Genomic DNA, 18,384 nt, shown 5'->3' on the forward strand with positions numbered 1-18,384 from the left:
CATTGGCGATCTTAAATTGTCCTTAGTGTGTGCTTGGTGTGTGTGTGTGTGTGAGCCCTGTGGTGGGCTGGCGCCCTGCACAGGGTTTGTTCCTGCCTTGCGCCCTGTGTTGGCTGGGATTGGCTCCAGCAGACCTCCATGACCCTGTGTTAGGATATAGCAGGTTGGACAATAACTGACTGACTGACTTAATTATACTTTCTTTTCAAGACTCAGAACTATTAATAAATGCCCAGGATAAAATGAAGTAAACCAACTGATCCTAAAAGTCTGCAAGTATCCAGCCTAGAAGAAGGCCACTAACCCTGGCTAAGCTCTGCTCTTTGCCCCTTCTCCACCACATATCGACGGATATAACACTCTTGGAATCTCATTTACCCTTCAACAGTTGAAAACACGTTTCTTCTGTAGATTGTGGCTAACGGCTGCAGCAGAGGCTGTTTGATTCTACTCCTTGATTTAAGCTGGTCCGTACTGGGACCCCAATCCACTCTTGGTTTCTCCTAGTCTGTTTTTAAAAAAGCATTAAACAAACTCTGACAAATGTGAAGTAAGGCATCTTACTACATTGCTGGACTGTCCAAATGAATTTTGAAGTGTGTACAGAAAAATGCGAAAGTCAAGAATATGAATAAATGGTCATTAAAACTAAAAGATTAATGCTTAGAACATTTCCTGCATTGGATGAGATTACAATACTGTTTAAAATATGACTTAAGGAGTGAATGGGGCAAAAGATAGACTGATACAGTATTTCTCATAAATGTTTTTTAAGATAAGACTGGAGGCAGATAAGTTTTACAAGGATTTGCTGATTTAGAAGAATGAGTGTTTGAAATTTTGGGTCTAACAAAATGTTGTGTGCTACAGACATCATGTCTACATGTTTTTTTTCTGATGATTACATTGTGAAAGTCCATTAAATGTTAACTGATATCTTGAAACCATCTACCAGCCATTATTTATACAGTAAGTTGATCTGACTATAAAATGAGAGAAACTGCTTGAATTTGAAAATGTGAAACTGAGTGTTTTGAACAATATATCAGATTTATAATTAACCTATGTTCTTCAAAAGTTGAAATTGCAAGCATAAAAGTTCTGACCAGGCTGTACTGCATAACTGTCCCATAATTGAGCTGCCCTTTTAATTAGCTTCTTGATTTGGTGGTCCTTTCTTGAAGTTACCAGCCCAACACTCCACAGTGTAGAAAATCACACTGGCCACCACAGAGTTATAAAAGATGTGCAGTCTCCTAAGAAAAAAGAGCCTGCTCTGGCCTTTCTTATATAGTTTGTTATAGACCAGTCCAACCTGTCATTGATGTGGACCCCAAGTAGCAGTGCACCACCTCCACATCCACTCCCTAAAGACTGACTGGGTGGAGACGCTCTTTGGTGCTGTGAAAGTCAATAAACTGTTCTTAGTTTTTTCTGATGTTAAGTTGCAGACTATTCTCTTCTCACCATTAAACAAAGACTCCTATCCTCTGTCTAATTCACCCTGTAAATACACCCCATAAGCCCAGAATCCTATGAATGGACCGGGTTCAATGCTGGGGAAAAAGCTGTGGAAATGTCTCTCCACTTACAGTTCCATCTCAACAAAATGACCACTACAACACAAACCAATCACAATGCAAATAATAATTTATTCTAGGCTGGTATTAAATTTTCTTTCAGCATACATATCCACAATCAGCCTCTGCCAGGAGACCCCTGAAAATGTTGTATTTCTATATTAAGATGAAGCATAGAAATGAACTGGAGAAACTCAGAAAGTCAAATGAAATAAATGAGAGACAAATATTCTAATTGTATAATTCCTAATATTTTTAATGTGAAGAGAGTAAAAAAAATCCAACCAGTGCCCAGGCAAGGTGCTTCACGTGAGAGTTTTGCTTCAGGTTTCCTACTGGGAATTTACATCAACTCCTTTTTTATAGTCAGGGGAATTCCTTCTGAGCTTTGAAATGTAAAAGAAGGCTTTGAAAAACTACATAAAAAAAAGAGCCCCTCACTTGTGAAACTCATGCGGCCCCACCCCCTGACAGCTGACTGACTCTCATTTAAATGTCTGCCTCTGACGCTCACGTTCTTCCTCTGCTCGGCAGGTAGCTGCAGTCGTGTATGGGCTCGAGTCAGACGCTCTCTGCGCTGGGACCTTTTGTCAGCTGTCACGTGTCACACCCTCCTCCTTTTGAGCCTGAGTGAAAAGCAAATGAACAGCAAGTGAGGGTGACAGCAGGCGCAGGTGGGAGGAAGGAGGACAAGATAAGAGAAAAAGAAACTGGAAGGCTTGACTATTTGGGCAAAGCATTAAATAACACTCTTTTGGTTCAATGACTTAATCCTCATTGTCCTAATGGAAAACTGACCATTGTGGCAAACCCCACAATTGGCTTTGTGGTAAAATGACTTAAGGAGCTACAAGAGAACCTGGCCGACATACTATGCCAGACGGCAGTGGGCTCCTTTTGGATTCTTCCAGCTTTTGCTGGCCTCTACTTGGGAGAAGTGTCGGGGCTTCTGTGGATGGAGCTCTCTAAGAAACACCCCTGATGTCTGCCCTGCTGCTGGCATTTGTGCTCCTGGACTACGGAATCACCAGCTGCCTGGCCAGAGGATGGAAGCCTTGCACAGGTGAGTGGGATGAAAAGGACGGCAGTGGGCTGTTTTAACCAGTGCTGAAAATGAGCAGATAACCAGACGTGGGCTTGACAGTTAAGGGAAGTGTAGTGGTGTCCTAGTGGGGTGTTGTCTAGGTACAGAAATTATAGTAGCATTGTCAAGACACTGCAACAAATGACAGAAAAAAGAATGTAGAAAATGTCTCTTTATCTTTGAACTCAAAGTTGTTCTATTCTTTAAAGCAGCAGCATTCAGTGCCCAAACTGCATGCATGGAGACATTTTGAACACAATTCAATTTTAGCTTGCTGATGAAAAAGCAGAAACCAACTCTGGATCTCCATCTGTTTTTGGGAAGTGGAAAGAACACAGCAACACACCAAGAAAAATCCAAACATAAAGGGGAGAACATGAAAACTCCACACAGGCATTGACCAAAACGATAACCAAAAGATTGTGAAGCAGTGGTGTCAACCATTGACCCACTGTGCCACACCACAAAGAATGAAATGACTAGTATAGTGACTAATCTATTAAACACATAGAAAGCATGATTTTAAATAGCCTTCAGGACATGTATCATAAGCTTGTTTTTCCACACTTCATTCTGTCAAACAAAGGAATCTGAGCACTGAAGAAAATGTAATTTGAGAAAGTCTTCTTTCATTCAACAACTGTGTGAGAAAAAAATATACAGCATATAGACAGGACAGTTTGTCTTATCTAGCCCTGGTAGATGCACAATTGAATTAAATTGTAATTTGTAGTTTCTCTATATATGGTCACCATCTTATCCTTTCATTTGTTCAAACCTCTTTAGTCTACCACAGTATGATTTTGAGCTGCCACTCCAACCTTTTGGGATGTCAGGGCCTTTCAATGCACACATCTTCACAGAGAAAATTCTGATTTGCAAAATAACTTGACATACCTGTCATTGGGACAAGTGAGCAAAACAGAATGCTTAGAGAAAACAAAGCAATCTTAATGGGTTAAAACTTGAACTGAGATCCCTGCAGCTCTTCTAAGCACTGCACCAGTGTGCTCATGCAGATTAATACCTTCTCATTTTCACAAATCCGAGTATTGGGAGGCAGAGCTTCTCTCGAGAGCAGCAGCAACAAAAGAATAAGATGGAAACCAACCAGTCCAGGCAATCAAAGGGCACACATCCAAATGGGGCAAGTGCACCTCTTTGGGAAGTGAGAGAAAATTGTGGTACCTGGACAAAAGCCCACAGAGACAAAAGGAGAACATACAAACTCCACACAGACAGGACTCTCCAATTGTGCCACTCTGGGTCAGTAATTATTAGTTTAAAAAGAAAGGAAGAGTAAATCTATTAATCTTTTCCAACCCATCTAATTTAATATTAGAGTCATTGAATATCATAATAAATCAATGAAAATGAATAAACACACCAAAGCTTATTTGGCTGCCATTTGTATTCAAGGTAACTTTCAACATTTGAGATACAATTGGTTACATTTCTTTTGCTTTTCCAATTGGAGCCCAGGCAGGAGAGTTAACTTGCTAATGGTATTAGCTGTGGGATTTGAATTCACCACCTCAGGAATGGCAGTCCAAAGCCTTAACCGCCATACCACACTGCTTGTAGCTTGACATCTATTTTGCACATATGCCTCCTTTTCCAAGACTTGCTTAAAAATAAACTGGCTGATCACACAGCATAAAAATACACATCAGTTGCTTAAATAAAAATGTTAATCATTTTCTTTAAATATTTTCACTTTTTATGTGAACACATCTGATTGATTGACCACGCAGAAGTAGTCTCAGTTTTTGGCCAAATGAACAAAAATTTTAATAAAAATAAATACTGTTCTAACAAATGACAAGTGTGCTGTCAAAGTCAATAAGTTCTCTCTAAATTTAAGTTAGTAAAGCAGGCATATGAAAAGGAAGTTGAAAAGAGGAAAATTCTGCCAGTGATACTATTTATTGTGGACTGAGATATTGTCAGCACAAGGGATTTTTTGTCGCTTTCTGTGTTGATTTGCCTTTAATTGTGATGGGCTTCATCATTTGTTGCTTATATTTATTTCATTGGTTTAGACAAGACTTTATAGGCAGCTTAATGTAGAAGCTATGTTCTTTTAATGTATTTTTGATGAATATTCCATTGATTCACTTACCAAACCAGAGCAAGTCACTTAACCTGTTTTTTAAAATAATGCTCCGATTGCCCTGTGTGGCTGAAAATGTTGTGTCCCATCCCGAATTCCTGGCTTATGCCTGACAAGGCTTTGGCTCTCTGCAGCCGTATCACCTTAATTAGATAGCTGACTCCTTTAGATAAGAGCCACAGATACACTAAGTCGTATTTATACAGCTTGTCAATCTACTGTATGCCAAAAACTGACATATCTCCCAGCTGACTTAAAGCAGTTAGCCTCAATCATGATCCAGATGTCTTCTTTTTTGAACTGCACAGGAAACCAGTCAAATACAAGTTAGTCAAAATACAAGCAGCATCTACTTATTTCTACCTGTAAGGTGGCAAGCTGAAACATGCAACTAAGGACCAGCTTTAAAAGAGACAGTGGAAGACCGCAAGCCAGTATTATTTTTATTTCTGAACAAAGTCTATCAGTTAGGTCACACTTCTATATGTGTCATAAAGAGATTATGAGTAGCGCAGGCTGCATTGAATCCTGCCGACTCTGATTCACACCCACATAATGAGACCAGAACGTAGCTAGTAATGAGCTGGCAGCGAGGTTTCCAATGAAAAAAGGAAGAATCTGGCTGGCAAGTTGGCTTCAATCTGCAAATGTCTTCGGAATGGACACCTCAACTAAAGCCCAAAAGATGGACTGAGACAGTACAGTATTTAGACTTGAGGTCGGGAAAATGTGACTGGCCAGATTAGGCAAAGGTGTCCGATGGTGACAAATGTAAAATGTAGTATATACAGTATATGGAAAAGAGATTTTTATCATGATTACACAATGGAGGTTAAAGAGCTTTATTGGATCTGTAGGTAGCTGGGTGAAACACCAGTCAAGGGGTAGCTTATACTTATAAAGAAGTCTTCTGAGACCACAGTTAGAAGATGTGTGCAGTTATCTCTCTGGGTTGCAAGAATGACATGTCAGAGTTAGAAGACATCTAGGAAAGAGTTACTAATCTGATTCCTATAGGCTGAATATTTTAAGTGTAAGCTAGCAAAGATTATGAAGTGATATAATGGAAGTGTTACAAATTTTAGTAGGGTGTTCTTAGGTGAGGCACAGATACAGAGGCAAGTAAGGGCACACTTTGATAAAAGTTTCACAAATCTTTCATTAACACAAAGTTGTACATGCACAGAATAAGTTATGAAGTAGTACAGCATTAGAAAGCCTCCAGGGACCTTTAAATCCTAATAGTTTGGGGCATATTAAGGACAAAGGATTGATTTGCCATGTATGGATGGATGACCTCTTCTTGTGAAAAGGTTTTTTTTTAACGTTCTTGTGGTCTGAATCTGGGCCTGAGGCAGTTCTCTTCTCCAAAGATTTGCCTTTGTGAGCAGAGAGCTAAAATATGCACTGTACTCTCACACAAGTTAAAAAGTTACTCTTTCTAAAAGAAATTCTATTTTTCCTTAATTTTCTATTTTGTTTCTCCCTTTCAGATGCAGCATAGCAATCTAAAATGTTACCAGATTGTCAGTGAGATGATTGAAACATTTTAATCTAATTTCACAATACTTGTATGAAATGTGCAATGTTATTAGAAATGGAGACCACCTCACTTTTACACTTCATACAGTTTAAAAAGTTCACGTTTACACTTTGGTTGAAAGAGGGAAATCACCATCATCAGATCAAAGTAGATTCCGATTTACAAGTGTCTGTGTGTCCAGCAGGGGGTGTTAACAGGTTCAGTGCTAGAATTTCATTGTGGAAATTCTGCGTATAGTGCCACACCAAGGTCAAAAATGAGACAAAATAACCATAAAAGCAACTGTGGTAGAAATTAATTTCGAAATATATTAAAGAAATAAATCTTGCCCTCAAACAGGACCTCTTTGAGTCAGGATCCAGGCAGGAGGAAGCTTATCCATTACATGGGATACAATGGTCACAAAGAAAAGACAGAGAGCTACATTTAGACATAACCAAAGTTACATAACAGTGCTAAATTAATGCTTACTCTGATTGTTTCACTATCTTGCGTTCACTCTGATTGGCTCAAGAGACATAGGATGTTTCCAACAGAGAATATAACCACCCCAAAATAAAAGTCTAATTTCACTGTATTCTTGGTGTTTACAATGCTTTTCAATACTTCTTGAGTTCCTGTGTGCTTGATGTCCGCCAAGTCTTACAGGGTACATGATAGTCAGCCAACTACATGAACCATCACCCAGGACCTTCTTGTAAGAAAATGGCCAAGTTTACAAAATGAGGAAATGAAAGCAGCATCTGTATGGACATGGAGACAAAACGGCAGTAACATTGTTCAACTCATTCTGGCAATTTTGCCGAGTGAGCTGCCAAAACAATAATGCTGCATTCCATTTACCTCTGAAGTCAGATGTCAGAGCTGGGAATGATGTCACTCCCGAGTTGACTGCATTCCAGTAAGACATTCGGTAAACCAATATGGATGAAACCAGGAAAACCTTTGTTGTACTTGCTCAAATGAAATAAATAGCAATTGATTACAATGTATTATGCAGTATTTTCCATATCCCAACACCATTGTCACAGGGTCACAGATAGACGTTGGACAGTGCTGCGTGTAAGATTGATTTAATAAGACATAAATACACAAAAGTACTACTAAACAGTGTAATACAACAGCTTTCACTAACGTCCATGGTGTATGTCGCCATTTTGGATTAATGTCATAATCTGAAGCTGAACAAACTCGGACTTGACAAACCCAATTCTGAGTTGGAAATCAATTAAGGGGTGTTCCAGTTGAAAATTCTGACTAAGAACTCTGAAGTTCTGACTTCCCACTTCAGATGGAACACAGCATAAGATATACACTGAGAAAAATACTGTGGGTAGAATGAGTTTGCTTTTTTATAAGAGTAATCATGTAATCATCTTGTGAAATTTCTCTCCAAAGTGTCGATCCACCTCCCCATCTTTTTTTTCTGCCCCTGCTTTTTCCATTCCATGGTGACAGAGGCCCATGCACTCACACATCCATGTTTTAGAGGCCAATTTGGAGTCTCCAGAATACTACACATTAATTCTGGAAATGTTTTCCAGTTTGTTCAGATATCACATAAATTCTAAAAATACATATAGCAGTCTTAGCAAAAGTTGGACACGATTCTTTTTCTTCTTCTTTACACTTTCCTTCAAACCAAGCCAATTTTTAGTGTGAATGAAGCTGGACTAAATTCTTCAGTTCAATTGTGTTTTTTATGTAAATTCCGCATTTAGAACTCTGAATGCAAGCGTATTTAAATGAAAGATAAAGAAACAATATATCATTGAATCTGGAAAATAAGGAAGAAAAGAACACATCTTTGGTTTGATTTATGATGTGTGTTTGTACATGGTGCTGTACTGCTTTATCAGCTTTCATCAAAAATATGTTTGCTTTTACTATTGATGATTTTAATATGAATTATGAGGTTTACACTATATACTGTAAATATGCATACTATAAACTATACACAAATACTATAAATATTAGTGATGATTTGAATATGAATTTTGAGGTTCACACTATAAATACACAGCACGCATGCCTATATTATGGTGTGCAAATCTTAAACAATATATGTGGATATTATGTAAAATGTAATGTAATACTGAAATCACCCATAAATTTGCCAATTTAACTATGGTCATTATACCTGTTTAAGTTGTATCCTATATAATTACCATATATTAAAGTTAGCATTGCATGCAATTTTGTTTCCTACCTTTTATCTAATGCAGCTGATATGTGCTCAAGCTCCCTACAGCTCTTTGATGTTATTAGCAAATTTGGAAAATGGATGCACCCCATAATCTTATATTTGGTGGTCTCAGTAGGCTGCACACATGTAACATTTTGATCAAGTGAGAATGGGGCACAAAGCACCGTGCAGTATACCGTACATGTATATTAGACCTGCATGTATGTAATAAACCTTTTACTTGCCCTTTCAGTTTCTCAGGTCGTTAATTCTCTCATTGGGTCTCTTGTAGCTAAATGGTGATGTGTAATAAGTGGCAGTAAATGAGGCCGAGTTAAGGCAGTTTGGCACCAGTAAAGCATAATAACACCAATGCAGTCAAAAATGTTACACGCCTGCCTCTCAGAGCAGGTGCAGAATAGAAATGGTTTTTTTATTTTACATTTTGAAGACAAAATGTCAGGGGATTTGTCAAACCTTTATAAAAGAATGAACCCAATACCTGTTATCTCTTAATGTCCATGAAGCTCTGAATTAACGTTTGAAAATGAAAGAGTGGAGCTGAATGCCATTGTTTTTTTATGCCTCGGGATATAAACATTTAAACATGAGTCACTGCTCCCTCTCTTTGAAGAGGTGTACATAATATTCTATAGAACTACTGAAACAAAGAGCCAGCCCACAGTTAGTTTGTATGTTACAACCTGCACACAACCTTTTCTTTTTTGTATAATATGTACTTCTATAGCTAACGCTGTCACACAATATACAAGATCAAAGCTGTGGTACAACTGCTTGTATATAGTGTTGCTTTTTGGCTTCTGAGTTGCACTAATAAAATTAATGAATAGTTCTTTCCCAAACAAACTTGACTCTTAAAGTTGTAGAAGCAGCTCTGGGGTCTTTTGACATCAGTTAAATCATCAGCAAAACTCAACCCTATTTCTATCTTCTTGGAGATAATCAAATTCAAATGCGTTTTCTTCAGAGCCGCTCACCTCTTGAGAGGACCTTCCACAAGGATCTGAAAGACAGATACGCCCCAGCTGGATAAAGACTTCTGGCATTTGAGAAACAAGCACTTTCATTAGTGTGAGATATGAGACTTGTGGGTTATCTATTCATCTATCCTAGCATCCTTCTTAATTACGTTTGTAAGAAAGTGTAAACCATCCACAATAAACAACATTGCAACTTTTTTGCTGCATGCTTTATACTTAAGGACACACGAAACACAATATTTTGCTGAATAACAAAACTGATGCTATAGCTTGTGTACCTTTACAACAATTGGTCATTTTTTAAAGCCCTCTGACCAGCAGTACAATGATGCATCACCACTTTCTAACACACAAAATCTCCTGAAGTACATTTTTACCCAATGAGGTCCAAGCAGAACAAGGCCCGTTCAGGTCACCTTTACAAAAGCCTTAATGTAAAGCTGACAAAACAACAATACAAAGGTGATGCTTTATCGCTTTTCTGTGCCTTCCATCATAATTTAAATGTCACCAGAAGTAAAGTACAGGTCCACTGGCATGCTGCGACACACTATTGATAAAGCTGCTCCTCTGTGTCTTGACTACAGGCAAGGCTTCAGCACATTGGCAGAACAAATGATCTTTCATGATCTGGTCTTCCTTGAAAGTCCACACCTATGAGAAACAATATACTTCAGACTAGTCCACGTGAGAGATCATTTCAGATCATCCACCCAATAATTCTGCTGAAATGCTGACAGACACAGCACCCCTAATGGTGACAGGATAGTGAAGGAGAAGCTTCATGCAAGGCAAACCGTCAAAGGTTTTGTGCTTACACCTCCTGTAGGACAATGCCAGATCACACATAGTTGCTGTGCTCACATTTGTCCTGCAAAATGAATGCAAAATCCTTCTCACCTGATGTTAACCCCAAAGAACACCTGGTTAGGATATAAAGCGAGAATTCTAGAGCACAGAGAGAGATATCAGTCAAATTGTCACATCTAAAAGGCTGAGCTATTGAACTGCTTTTGAGCGAGAAATTTTATTAGAGGCTCCATTGCATAATCTCCGATCAGTGAGGTTGAAAGTGCAGGGCATTTGGAGTTGCAGAAATTCAATGCTGATCTTTAGGCGTGGATATACACAAAAGTCTAAATGGATCTTTCATGTAAAAGTGTGTTCAGCACTATTTACTACTCCAAATGACACCACATAAAATGTTAAGTGAGGCCATTAAAGGGAAACCCCGTAATTACAAAGAGACGGGTTTGTCTACACCAACCTGTGGACAGCCTGCAAGGTGTAAGATAATGAAGGTCTGCACCCTGAGGTAATTGACAACCAAGATGTACCAGTTGCCCTCGCCTGGTGACACAATCACTTTGTGCAATAAGAACGGAGTGGTAGTGGACCGACAGTACAATTATGGGATCTCCTATGAATTCAGACTTCAAAGGTAGTAACACTGAAGACAGTGTCATTGGAACAATAAAACATTTTGAATGAAGGAAGGTGTACATTTTTTCATAACGTTTTAAGTTTTACAGTATGGACAATATTCTCTTAGCTTCTTAAATCTCATTTTAAAAAAGTTAAACAAAATTAACATTAAAGTTCTGTTAACATCCTCTGTGGGGGCATATTAAACACTTTTCCATGTGGAAGTCTAACACACAATAAGCTATTTAAATATAATCATGAATGATCGGTGAACGACTGTAGAAGCCACATGAAACAGTGACTTTTAAGAAATTATAAAGCAACACTGAGGTTATAAAAGAAAAACAGCTGTACAAGGCATATAAGTCTGATAACTCCAGCATTAAATGTACCGCATATGAGAATATGAGTACAATGGTTTAAAGGATAATAGGAAAGCTAAAAGGCAATTGGAGACAAATATTGCAGAAAACACGAAAGATGACTCAAAGACATTCTTTCTATGTTTTAGTATTAAAAGAACTGTCAAGGAGGAGGTGAAGAGTATTAGAAATGATAAAGGCAAGCAAGAATTTACAGACTGTGAAACAGAAAATTATTTGAACTTGGATGTTACTGAAGTTTATACATGTAAAGAAGGGCATAACCTCCCTAAAGTAACAGGGACTACTTAGTGATTTGGAAATCACCAGGTCCAGTTAAAATGTATCCTGAGTGTTTAAGGAACTTAGTGAGTACTGAAAATATGCAGACTCTTAATGCATGTTTTTTTAAAAATCTCTGCAAGCTGGGGGCATTCCTAAAGACTGGAGGCTAGCAAATATCATCCAGTTGTATGAAAAGGGTGATTAGACTCATCCAAGTAACTACAATCCAGTAAGCTTAACATGCATCACAGGTAAACTAATGTAAGGAATTATTAAGGAAATGATCGAACAGCACATGTCTAGTATACAGTAGATGTATTAGCCAATTATTAACATGGGTTCAGACAGGGAAGGTTATGTTTCACTAATATCCTGGAGCTCTCGAAGGAAGCAACAAAAGCATACAGTAAAAAAGCAGCATATAATATTGGTTATTTTAATTTATTTTAATTTTCACAAGGCTTTTGATAAGGTACCACATCAAACATTAGTAATCAAATTGAAAATTGAGTGGGTGTTCATATTCTAAGGGTGTCACTATGAATTCTACAGAGTTCTGTTTTATTTTTGTCATTTTTCACAAAAGATCATTTTTTTCAGAATGTTATTATGGCATGATTTCATGTTTGTTTTTAAAACAGGCATCAGCATTTTGAGATTCTTGTTTTGTGGAGACTGCTGTACTATTTAAGGCAATGATTCTCATCGCCAGTTATGTTGGTGTGGCTCAGCGTCATTGTGCCATCATTGTGAAAGATAATGGCATAGTAGCTCTGGTATGCTAGCTTTTGGGTTAACTTTGAAAAGAATCCTTAAGATTTTTAAATAGGGAAAGGATACTATTCTATTATTTTAGGTCTTTGTACTCTTCTTACTGACATCATTATGTATATCATTTTCTACAGCTTTTGATGATAGATGTTCTGGCATTCAGCTTTAGCCTGGTTTTTGACCACTCTTCCGTATCACCACCAAGAACAATCCATCATCTCCTGGGTGTTCTGTTCTTTGACAATTTATTTTTCAACAACAGCTTTATGCTAAACAGCTGTACATGATGCACTTTTGTTGTGATTCTTTATTAACTTTGTCAAAATAGCTGCAAGGCTTTCAGGCTCATGTTAAATATAGCAATTCCTAAAGTTTTTAGACCTGTAAAAATTATTTTAATTTTTTCTGAAATAAACCGGCCTAGCCCACAAGCTACTGACACTTCATAAATTAAATGTCAGGACTGCAAATATTGAAAGATTGCCTGCTCTGCAGATTACATACAGTGGAATAAAACTGAGTTGCTGCTGCTGCCTCTTAAAATCAGTAGATTATAAATAATTCAAAATGGTACAAAATGTGCTAACTCATTTGTCAAAAGGTGATTTTGCTGTAAATGTAGCCCAAATAACCACAGTGCCTCTTTGCTGAGTTTATGGAAGATTTATTTGACCAAAGGGAAAAATATCAGATGAGGAATAAATTAGCAATCTGCATTGCTTCTTTTTATACATTTTTTCTTTTCTTTTTTTTTTTTTTAATTCATTACTGAATCTTCCTAATTTTTGGTATAATTTAATTTTCTGTAGATAGCTTTTGAAAATCTGATTAGTAATGTGCTGTATGTGTAAGTTAACTTTATATAATGCCTTTAATCTTATCCAACACTTTGTACACCAGTTTATAATTTATAAAGATTAGAAAATTAGAACAATCTAGAAAAGAACAGACTATTCAGTCCAACAAAGCTTGCCAGTCCTATCCACTTAATTCTTCAAAAAAACATAATGTCTAGTTTTGAAAGTCTCTAAAGTCTTATTGTCTACCATGCTACTTGGTAGATTATTCCAAGTGTCTATGGTTCTTTGTGTAAAGAAAAATTTCATGATGTTTGTGTGAAATGTACCCATAGCAAGTCTCAAACTGTAAACTCATTTAAACATAACAGTCTTGATCCACTATACTAATTCCCTTCATAATTTTGAACACTTCAATCATGTCACCTCTTAATCTTATCTTATTTTGACTAAACTGAAAAGGCTCAGCTTTCCTTCATAATTCATACCCTGTAACCCTGGAATGAGCCTAGTTTTACAGTACTCCAGATGAGGCCTCATCAGCATAACCTCCTTGGACTTGTACTCCACACATCAGGGCGCTATATAGCCTTACATTCTGCTTGTCTTGTTAATGGTTTCTGAACACTGTCTGAAAGATAATAGTGTTGAGCCCACTATGACTCTTAAATCCTTCTCATAAGGTGTACTTTTGATTTCCAGACCTCCCATTGTATATTCAAACCTAACATTTTTACTTCCTATGTGTAACAATTTACAATGTCATACTGACATTGAATTTCATCTGCCACAAATCTGCCCAAGCCTGTATGCTGTCCAAGTCCTTCTGTAATGATATAACAGATTCCAAATTATCTGCCAATCCACCTGTCTTGGCATCATCTGCAAACTTAACCAGCTTGTTATTTATATTCCTATCCAAATCATTTATATATATTAAAAATGGCAGCAGCCCCAGCACCGACCCCTGTGGAGCAGTCTTAACATCAGCCAATTCTGATAAGGTTCCTCGCACCATCACCCTCTGGTTCCTGTGTCTGAGCCAATTCTGCACCCATCTACAAACATCACCCTGAACTCCCACTTCTTTTAATTTGATGTCCAACCTCTCATGTGGCACCTTATCAAATGCTTTATATACAGTAAGTCAAGATAAATAATATCATATGCTCCACTTTGATAATACCCTTTTGTTGCCTCCTCATAGAATTCCAACAAGTTAGTAAAACATGACATACCTCTTCTGAACCCATCCTGACTTTGCCATGTGCTGCTCAATCTGATCCTTATTAATTCCTTCCATTAATTTTCCTGTGATACACATTAAGCTTACCCGCCTATAGTTACTTGGATCTGCCCAGTCAACCTTATTACATAACGGGATAATATTTGCCATTTTCCAGTCCTTTAGAATCTCCCCAGTGAGCAGTGACTTCCTAAAAATGTGTGCCAAGGGTTTATATATGTACTCTCTAGCCTCCTTAAGAACCCAAGAGTAAATATTGTCTGGTGATTTGTTTGATTTCCGCCTATTTAATCTAAGCAGTACTTCTCCATCTACAATTTCCAAATCCTTCAGTACCTCCTTAGTAGTCCCATTTACTGCTGGGAGGTTATCCACTTCCTCACTAGTGAAGACCTCAGAAGGATGCAAGTTTCTGCTATTTCACCGTCTGTATGTTTTAATTCCCCTTTACTATTCCTGATACACTTCATCTCTTCCTTCACTGTTCTTTTACTACTAAAATACTGAAAGGAATCCCTTTGAGTAGTCTTTCTCCTTATCTGCTATATTCCTCTCCAACTGTATTTTAGCCTTCCTAATATCCTTGTTAAAGGTTGCCCTTATGTTCTCATATGCCTTACGATTCACATTGGAGTTATTAGTCTTATACAGCTGTGTAAATTTCCTGTTAATTACAAATTTAAGTATGTTCCTGTCCTGCATTACATGTAAAACATTTTTAAACCTGTACCACTGATCCTCAACTGTCTCCACATTTAAAATCTTATCCCAGTCTATCTTCTTTAGACTTTGTCGTATCTGCTAAACATTTGCTCTACCAATGTTAAACGTAACAGTTTTAGTCTTTGCATCCTCACTCTTCAAAAACACTGAGAATTGTATTATGTAGGATCAGTTGACCCTAGTGGTTCAATTACCTCTACACCCTCAATTCTATTCTGATTATTACAGCAAACTAAATCCAGACAGTATTTATCCCCTGGTGGTGCTTTAAAATATTGAGTTTAAAAAACAATCACTGATTACTTCTAAAAACTCCTACTCTTGTTCTCTGCTATTTGCAAGGTTATCTCAGTTAATATTCAGATAGTTAAAGTCCCCCATGACTATAATATCCCCCTATAAACTTGCCTTTTTAATATTACCAAAAAGATATGCATTGAAATTACCATCTGCATTGGATGGTGTATAACACAGTTCTAAAATAAGGCCTCTTTCCCAAATGCTTTCCAGGCAAAGCCACATGTCCTCACTGAGATGGGGCTCATTATCCAACTGAAGAGGACTTGCATTTAAATTATGTTTGACATAAACAACAACCCCACCTCCTTTGCTGTTCTGTCTATCCTTCCTAAAAATGTCCCTCTATGTTATACTTATCCCCATCATTGTTATTTAGCATTGTTTCTGTTAATATCATAATTATGCTCCTCTACATGCAACTCCAACTCACTTGATTCATTTTTGATACTTCTAGCATTAAGGCAAGCTATTTTTAACGTGTTATTACTATTACTTTTACAAGTAAACATTGGTTTAGAATTTACATTACTATGCATTACATTACTTATGTTTTTATAATAAAAAAGCAGTCAGCATCACTGCATTAGCTTTCAGTTTCAAAGTGCAAACATGACATGATATTCATTATAACTGCAACCATTTTTTATTCTGTTTTTCCTTGATGGATTTTTTCAATGTATGAAATGCAACATTAAACACACAAATTTAGGGCTGACATGAAAGACTTTTAATGCTAGAGAGTGATGGTGAGACTTTCTCTAGGATTTACCGGTTAGAAATGAAGGACCATAATGAGGGCCAAATGTTACCTGAAGAAAACTGTTACCAAATACTCCACGATACTGCATTAAAGTCATGCAGCTTCTTAAATTTAAGAGGAAGATTTAAAGACCACTAGAATAAAACACCACTCACACATGGGGAGGAACTATGGTAAGGTTTGAGGATTTAATTCTGTTCTTTAGTCACCTTGGATTTATAGCTGTACAAATGTTTAGTTTAGCATTGAGTTTGGAAGGTGTCATCATTTTGTAAATGAAGACTGATGCCAGGTATGGTGCAGTGGTTAGTGTTACTGCATCAGGTGTCTTGGGTTTGAATCCCACGTGTGGCTACTGACTGAGCAGAATTTTCCCATTCTCTCTATATCTGTGTGGGTTTTGCTGAGGGTACTGCAGACCCTCCCAAATCCAAAGACATTTGGCTTAGATTAATGACCAGTTCTAAAGTGCCCCCTGGGTTGTGTGCATAAATGTGCTCTACACTGAACTGTTCAGGGTTGATTCCTGCTTTGTGTCTGATCTGCTGAACTCCATCTCCTGTTAACCTTGAAATGTAATGCTATGTCATGTTAGGACTATAGTCTCTAGCAAAGGTACTTGGTAGAATGAGAAATGTCAAAAGAAGCTAACTAGAAAAGAACTTACAAAAGTAATCAAACTACATAACAGCAAACAAACACCATAGTAAAAACAATTGAAACAAAAACTTGATAGGAGCAAATGGAGTTGATTTACACCAGACACGAGCAAGCCCACATATTGCAGACATGTCTCTAAAGCCTAGCAACACCTGATGTTAGACTGTCAATGGCATCTCTCATGAAATTTATACTCTTGTTAGTTTTCAAAATATCCCGTGGTAATCAGATGGTCCTTTAGGTGCTCCATTGGTGGCAGACATGAATGTCATAAATAGACTAATCACATCATACACAAAAAAGCTACGCCATCTGGTATTTCTGATCAGCACCTTACAGAGAGGCTGACAACTCATTCTGGTAGTGGTGCTGGTTCTCCAGCCAACAATCAAAAATTAACTTTGGTTGACATTTCTTTGTTTGGAATATCTCCATTGTTCTATTTGATTTTTTTTAAGTAAACCCAAAATTTACAAGCAGAGAATGTTCTCTTTAGAACATAAGAAATTTGGCAAATGAGAGGAGACCATTCAATCCATTGTGCCCATTTGTTTAGCTAATAGGTAAGCTGTCCCAGTATCTCACCCAGATTCTTCTTAAAGGTTTTGAAAGTAACTGCTTCAACTCCATGTCTAGGCAGTTTGTTGTAAAGAAGTGCTTCCTGGTTAAAATTTTTTCTGATCTCATTGCCAACACCCTGCCATAGGCCAGTGTTTCAGATTGACTTAGTTAGAAGCACAGGCTGTAGAAGCTGCTCATTTTGAAGGTAAAGAAGTTTCAATAAAAGAAAATATCCCAACATTGACCTTGTTCTGAATACGTAAATTACCTTATTTTCTTGCAGTTTATAACACTGAGTCAAGTTTTCAGAATTTAGTTTCAGGGAGCTCAAGCTAAAAATTTTGATTCTGAGGATTTCAGGTGGTCCAAATTAGGGGGTCACAGGTCACTTACATTTAATGGGCACATGATGAACAACAACAACATTTATTTATATAGCACATTTTCATACAAAAAAGTAGCTCAAAGTGCTTTACACAATGAAGAAAATAAAAATAAAAGACAAAATAAGAAATTAAAATAAGACAACATTAATTAAAATAGAATAAGAGTAAGGTCCAATGGCCAGGGAGGACAGAAAAAACAAAAAAAAACTCCAGACGGCTGGAGAAAAAAATAAAATCTGCAGGGGTTCCAGGTCACGAGACCGCCCACTCCCCTCTGGGCATTCTACCTAACATAAATGAAATAGTCCTCTATGTATTTAGGGTTCTCTCACAGAAGGACTTAATGATGATGGTCATGCAGACTTCTGGCTTTTAATCCATCAGTGTTGGAACATCACGGTGCTTTGAGTAGATGAAAAGAAACCGGAAAAAGAAACAGTAGAGAGAGTAGGGGTTAATACGGATTTTAGAGCCACCATGAATAGTTATTAGAATGAGTTAAATATACAGAGTATCAGAATTAAATTAAAGTGAAGTTATGTGAAAGACATGTTAAAGCAATGTGTTTTCAGCAGTTTTTTAAAGTGCTCCACTGTATTAGC

At 37.3% G+C, this 18,384-nt stretch overlaps 1 protein-coding gene across 1 annotated transcript in view; it reads left to right on the top strand.

Annotated features, from left to right (window-relative positions):
• The first annotated feature begins 2,124 nt into the window (after positions 1-2,124).
• LOC114656089 (thrombospondin-type laminin G domain and EAR repeat-containing protein-like) overlaps positions 2,125-18,384 on the top strand; it is a 167,335-nt gene continuing 151,075 nt past the window's right edge. The window contains 1 exon segment of the mRNA XM_028807496.2: positions 2,125-2,643. Coding sequence (XP_028663329.2) covers positions 2,562-2,643 — 82 coding nt within the window. The 5' untranslated portion in view covers positions 2,125-2,561.

The sequence above is a fragment of the Erpetoichthys calabaricus genome, chromosome 8 (assembly GCF_900747795.2).
Source record: "Erpetoichthys calabaricus chromosome 8, fErpCal1.3, whole genome shotgun sequence".
Classification (NCBI taxonomy): domain Eukaryota; kingdom Metazoa; phylum Chordata; class Cladistia; order Polypteriformes; family Polypteridae; genus Erpetoichthys; species Erpetoichthys calabaricus.